General features: G+C 49.1%; 1 protein-coding gene across 1 annotated transcript; it reads left to right on the forward strand.

Annotated features, from left to right (window-relative positions):
- On the forward strand, nt 1438–3309 carry PRR9 (proline rich 9). Its single transcript, XM_005677520.2, has 2 exons — nt 1438–1494; nt 2165–3309. Exon 2 carries the CDS (start codon nt 2185–2187, stop codon nt 2533–2535), a length of 351 nt encoding a protein of 116 aa, XP_005677577.1. The 5' UTR covers nt 1438–1494; nt 2165–2184; the 3' UTR covers nt 2536–3309.

A 6176-nucleotide genomic window follows, 5' to 3' on the forward strand; every position in this document is an offset into this window, starting at 1 on the left:
AAATAACAATGCATGCTAAGCCACTTCAGTCGTGTCCAACCTTTTGTGACGCCATGAACTGCAGCGCGCCAGGCTTCTTCCCTGTCCTTCCCCATCTCCCAGAGTTTGCTCAAACTTATGTCCATTGAGTCAGTGATGCCATCCAACCATCTCATCCCTTGTTGTCCCCTTCTCCTGCCTTCAATCTTTCCCAGCATCAGGGTCTTTTCCAAGGAGTTGGCTCTGCACATCAGGTGGCCAACGTATTGGAGCTTCAGTTTCAGCCTGCCAGGTTCCTCTGTCCAGGGGATTCTCCAGGCAAGAATACTGAAGTGGGTTGTCATTTCCTTCTCCAGGGGATCTTCCCAACCCAGGAATTGAACCTGAGTCTCTTATGTCTCCTGCGTTGGCAGGTGGGTTCTTTACCACTAGCTGGGAAGCCAATAACAATGGTAAATGTCATATAAATAACACAAACAAGATACTGTGAGAGTTCAGAAAGAGACAAAAGTGTTTCTAGTTTAACCAGGAAAGGCTGCTTGAAAGACAGAAGACCAGAGTGGAGCCTTGACAAATGCTTAGGATTTCAAAAGGCCCTGGAAAGGAAGGCACACAAGATGGAAGTGGCAGCCCAAACAGAGACTTACAAGGAGAGAAAACTGGGTGTGCTGGCTTTGAAACTTTTCCTTTCATCCCTCTAACGTTTATTAACCCAAGTTCTAATAAAAGCTTTTCCAGAGGCAAGGTGACAGATCAGCCTTGCTTGGTCCATCCTGTTTTCTTGGTCACTATGAAAACTCTGAGTAGCTAACTCCACTCTTAGAAGTGCCATAAGTCAGGGTTGAGAAGATGAAGATTATCTGCCTTCTCCCTTCTTTTTCTTTCCCTCCACCCTACTTTACAACCCAAGAGTGACAAATGACTCCAATTTCCCTCCAGATCTCCTTTCAAGAAATCACCCTCTGCAGGAGGCTGTAGGTTGTCTGTCTGTTTGGGCCCTATCTTCCTCGTGTCCAAAGGAGAGTGACTTTGAAGAAGGATCTAGTGGAAATGACTGAAAGGGGCCATACATCCCTTGACCCAGACAGACTTCAGACTTTAGGCATAAATTCTTACATGGCTGAAGATGAGATGAGCAAGGCGGATCTTATCTCACCACATCCTGAACCAGTCTGGGCAGACAAGGGACCCAGTCCTAGTTCTGAGGCTGAGATAACGTTTTATGAACATTCTTTTGCGGCTGCCTCTAATGAGAGAGATCTGACGGGAGCCCCTCCCTGCTGAGGTCTGGTGAGGACCCAGAGGCCAAAAGAGAGGCTGATTAACAGGCATCCCAAGCAATGACTCAAACCATGGGCAATTTCAGATGAAGCTCGTTATGGTGACTCCACAATTAAGACCTCAGCCCACGTGGCCAGTCAGCCTGGCAGGAGGCTGGACCAAGCACTGTATAAAAGTCCCTACCAGACTGGGCTCCTCCATCCGCATCCTTTGTAGAGGCTTGTAGAAGATCAGGTAAGTGGGGACATCTGTGCCCTCTCTCTCCCTTTCAGTTCTCTCTCTGTTCTCTCCTCCTCCACTGGACTGTACTTTCTATTGATTTTTTGAAGTGGTTTGCCGCTTCTTAGGGCTTCCCAGGTGGCTCAGAATCTGCCTGCCAATGCAGGAGACGCAGGAATCATGGGTTCAGTCCCTGGGTGGGGAAGATCCCCTGGAGGATGAAAGGGCAGCCCACTCCAGTATTCTTTCCTGGAGAATCCTATGGACAGAGGAGCCTGGCGGGCTATAGTCCATGGGGGTCACAAAGAGTCAGACACAGCTGGGCATACACACACACACACCAGTTCTTGGGCTTCTCAAACCTTTCTGTGTATTCTACCTAGTCTCTTGCAACTAAATTTCAAAAGGATTGGTCAAATAGAATAGAAAGAAAAGATCTATAGGAGGACCGGAGTTTGGGGGTTGGGGGCTATAGATATTGACAAAAGCTATGAGAATATCCTCAACTAGGAGATGGGAGTCAGAAAGAGCTGAAGTAGGGATAGAAAGAGAAAGGAGTAAAAACCAGCAGAGAAATGAATTCTCAGGGTTAATAATCATTTATTCCCCATTCCCCTCTCTCAGACCTTCATCTTCAGCCTTCTATGGTTAATGCATCTATTTTCAAAGCTTATGTTTGTTTCAGGTCCTGCCAATCACCCTAGGATGTCCTTCAATGAGCAGCAGTGCAAACAGCCATGTGTGCCTCCTCCGTGTCTTCAAAAGCCCCAAGAGCAGTGCCAGGCAAAGGCTGAGGAGGTGTGCCTCCCCCCGTGCCAGGACCCCTGCCAAGAGAAGTGCCCAACGAAAGTTCAAGAGGTGTGTGTTTCTCAATGTCAGGCATTAAGCCAAGACGACTGCCCACAACAAAGCCAAGACCCATGTCTCCCTCTGTGTCAAGACCAATGTCCATCTCAGTGCACAGAGCCCTGCCAGGAGTTATCTCAGACGAAATGTGTGGAGGTTTGCCCACAGAAAATCCAGGAGAAGTGCCTACCGCCTGGCAAGGGGAAGTAGTTGCTCATAATGCTGTGTGGGGGTCCAGAAGATGATCCCAACCCCAGCCCACACCATGGTGACCTTTCCTTATGGCTACCTCTGTGTGCACCCTGCTCTCGCCTCCCGGCTTCCTCAGGACTTGGTCTGTGTCTCTGAAGACAGTTCTCTCTGTATTTCCTCAACCTCTGTGAATACATATGGTTGTCAACAATCTATTAGAAGGTCTTAGCTGTCGGAATGATGTGGTTATCAAGGAAGACCACAGAAGCCCAGTTCAGCTCCCTTGGGGCAAAAATTCACCCTTCCCTGGGTGTGTAACAGCCAAGGACGCTTCCATTCATCGTTCAGAATGTCAGCCTCTCACCTGAGTCTCAGAACAAACTGAATTTTGATGGACTTTGCACCGATCACCACCACCACCACCAGAAGTAAGAAGAAGCTGGTGGTGTTGCAAAACTAAAACACAGGGTAATTTTGTATCCGTATCCCAAAACAATGACAGAAAGTGATTAGATGTTGGAATGTTGGCTGTGTTTTAAAAAATGAAACTAAATGAAATGTAAATGGTTGATTCCAAATAGCCAATAAGGAAAGATGTGATTAGATGTTTGGAGTCCTGGTGATTGATCTTTGTGCTTCACTGTTGACCTGCTCTAGGCCCTTAATTTCTGCCATGTACCCTCTTTAGAGATGGATTTGTGACTGTGTGGTACAGGCTGCTGTCCTCCAGCTTCTTTGCCTTCTTCTCCCTGGTGAAGGTAAAATACAGAATAAAGCTGATCCTAAAACATGCCTGACTTGATGTGTGCTCATTCCTGCTGTTCTTATGATGATTATTTTCTCCTTTTCTTGACAAATCTCAAACAGGAATAAAAAGCAGCCCTCCAAGATGTACAGCACAGGCCTCTTGAAAGAGGCCTCCTTAAGGAGCACCCAGATCATCCCACCCCCACCCACAGCATATCATAGGCCCACCTGTGCCCATATTTCATACCTGAGAAAATCCAGCTGGGACTGGGACTTCAACACTTCAGGTTCAGGATTCTTTCCTCAATAGCATCTTTCCTCTTTGACCCTTGCTTTCCAGAAGAAAGGACTAATATGGGAGAAGGGGCCTTCAGTGGGAGAGCCACGACACCCACAAGCATAGCATCCCTCTCTGAAGGAAAACCCAGGTGTGCTTCTAAGACAAACACAAACTTGAGGGCCAAAGTTGTGTGCCCTACCATCTGGCCAGATTTCAGAAAAGCCAGGCAGCCTGGTTCACCTCCCTGCACCCTGCTACTGCCCCCAGTTGTGGGGGAAACCCACGGCTGTGAGCTCTGGGTTTGCACAAAAGGGCTGAGGAGACTCCAGACGTAGAGGAGAGAATCAACCGTGGCTTCTCAGCTGTGCCTGGAGGTCTGACCTGGGCCCTGAGACTTGAGTCAAGGGCCAGGCTCCTGAAGGCTAAAGGGACTCCTCCTTCATCCTCAGGGACCCCCCTCCTCCTCAGCCTGTACAGCTGTGCCCCCATGGACAGCCTGGACAGCCCCTCCCTGTAGGCTGGGTGAAACCTGAGGCCTCAACTGTTTGGCTGAACTGGAGCCTTCCAGCACTGGGATCACCGAAGGTCTCAATCTCAGAGATTTTTCTAAGGTGAGAAAGAACTGGAGGGTGACCCGAGGGAGATTTCAAGTGGCAACATGGAGCCCTCAGACACTCACTGAGTCTACAGGTGGCAAGTGCCAGGAGCTGCAATCAGGCACATTCTCTGCAGAAATCCTGGCAGCAGGTGAAGTACATTGCCCCTTTGTGAACAACCAGTCTGGCTTCACAAAGCTGGCAAGTGCTGAAGTCAGCATTCTACCAGAGCTTCTCTTGACTTCAGAACAGACTCTTTCTTGCATGAGGGACGTGTGCGTGAAACAGACGAGATTTCCAGAAGCTGTGTTATTCTCATTCATTCATTCATCCACCTATCATTTGCTCACTGATCACCTACCAAGTGCTGAAGATCCAAGCAGGCAGCATCCCCACATATAGGGCTAGAGAGCTGTCTTTCCACAAGGCACACGTGCCAAGGGACACGTTACAAAACCTTCCACACATATCAAGCCCCTGAACATCTCCAGAGGTCTGAACCACTTCTCTTGCCTCTTTGCCTGCTTGGACTAAGTTTTCTCTTCCATTTTCCAACTGTGGAATTAGCCAGCAGCTCCACAGTGCCCAGATGGCTCAGCAGATAAAGAATCCACCTGCAGTGCTGGAGACACAGGTTCAATCCCTGTGTCGGGAGGATCCCCTGAAGCAGACAATGGCAACCCACTTCAGTATTCTAGCCTGGGAAATCCCGTGGGATTTGAGGAACTTGACAGGCTACAGTCCATGCAGTCACAAAGAGTCAGACATGCTTGACATGATTGAGAGACAAACACTTTCCGCAACACTTTCCCCGGGGCCCCAGCTTGCAAGGAGGGCCTTGTCAGTAGTGAAGCTTCTGACTGGGCTGAGGAGGCTCAGGGACATTCCTCTAACCTGGCTCAAGCCCAGGGAATGTCTTTGATCTCTGGCACTGAAAGTGTGCACAGAATCGAGTCCAAGATCAGATGCTCAGGTGCTGAGCGGAAGCATGAGGCGGATGAGCAGGGAGAGTCCAGCCATATCAGAGAGAGGGCAACCTGTTGATTACAGGGGAGGCCTCAGCAGATGGGGGAGACAGACCCGCAGATCGCAGATAGCAGAGCAGACATCAGGGAGCCAGCAGGCCCTCACCATCTCTGTCATGGGAACCGCCACACCAGGCTCCTGCTCACAGAACTCGGCCCAGCCCTACCTGCAATGCGGGCTGAGGCCCCAGTGACAGACCTGGGCCACGGAGACAGCCAGGACCAAGCCCCACAGCAACCACACTTCCCCAGCTGTTTGCACCTGAGGTGAAGCCTTTCAGGAAGGGGTGGGGGGAGGGGATCGCCAGGGAGATTCCCAGATGCTACAAGTCCTAGTTGACAATTGTTAAAGAAAACCAAACGTGAACGCCACAGGCTTTTTGTTTTTGTTAAGTCCTTACTGAATGTGTTACAATACTGCTTCTTGGCTGCATTTTTTGGCCATGAGACATGCGGGATCTTATCTCTCCTACCAGGAATTGAACCCAGACCCCCTGAATTGGAAGGTGAAGTCCAACCACAGAAGTCCCTGAGTGCCATAGTTCTCATATACCCCTCCACCAAACACCCACAGCCACATAACCAGAACTAAAACTATTCTGATTTCCCCAAAGTGTTGACTTCTGACCATTAGCAAACTTAAGCTTTCCGCCTGTCAGCATGATCTCATAGTTTCCCAGCCAATCAGCTACAGAAGAGTAACTTTGGGAAGAACTGTTACCCAAGGAGAGTAATTCCACGTAGCAGTGTTACCACCGCAGGCTCCTGGTGGCCAATCACGATAAACAGCAGTGTATTTCCTCACTTTAGAGACTGAGATGTAACCCTCATTTTCTCAGAGTCTTGCCATTTTCAGCTTGAAGTCTTTCCAGTTCTACAAACTGTTCTTCTGTACAATTAATAATCTTTTACATTTCTCCTAACTTAATTTGGTTTTAATTTTTGCCTCAGTTACCTCAGTATGTGGCACGTGTAGCCCCATGGGCTCCGGGTACCAAGAGAAGAAGATGC

Source organism: Capra hircus, chromosome 3 (genome assembly GCF_001704415.2).
Source record: "Capra hircus breed San Clemente chromosome 3, ASM170441v1, whole genome shotgun sequence".
In the NCBI taxonomy this organism is placed as follows: Eukaryota; Metazoa; Chordata; class Mammalia; order Artiodactyla; family Bovidae; genus Capra; species Capra hircus.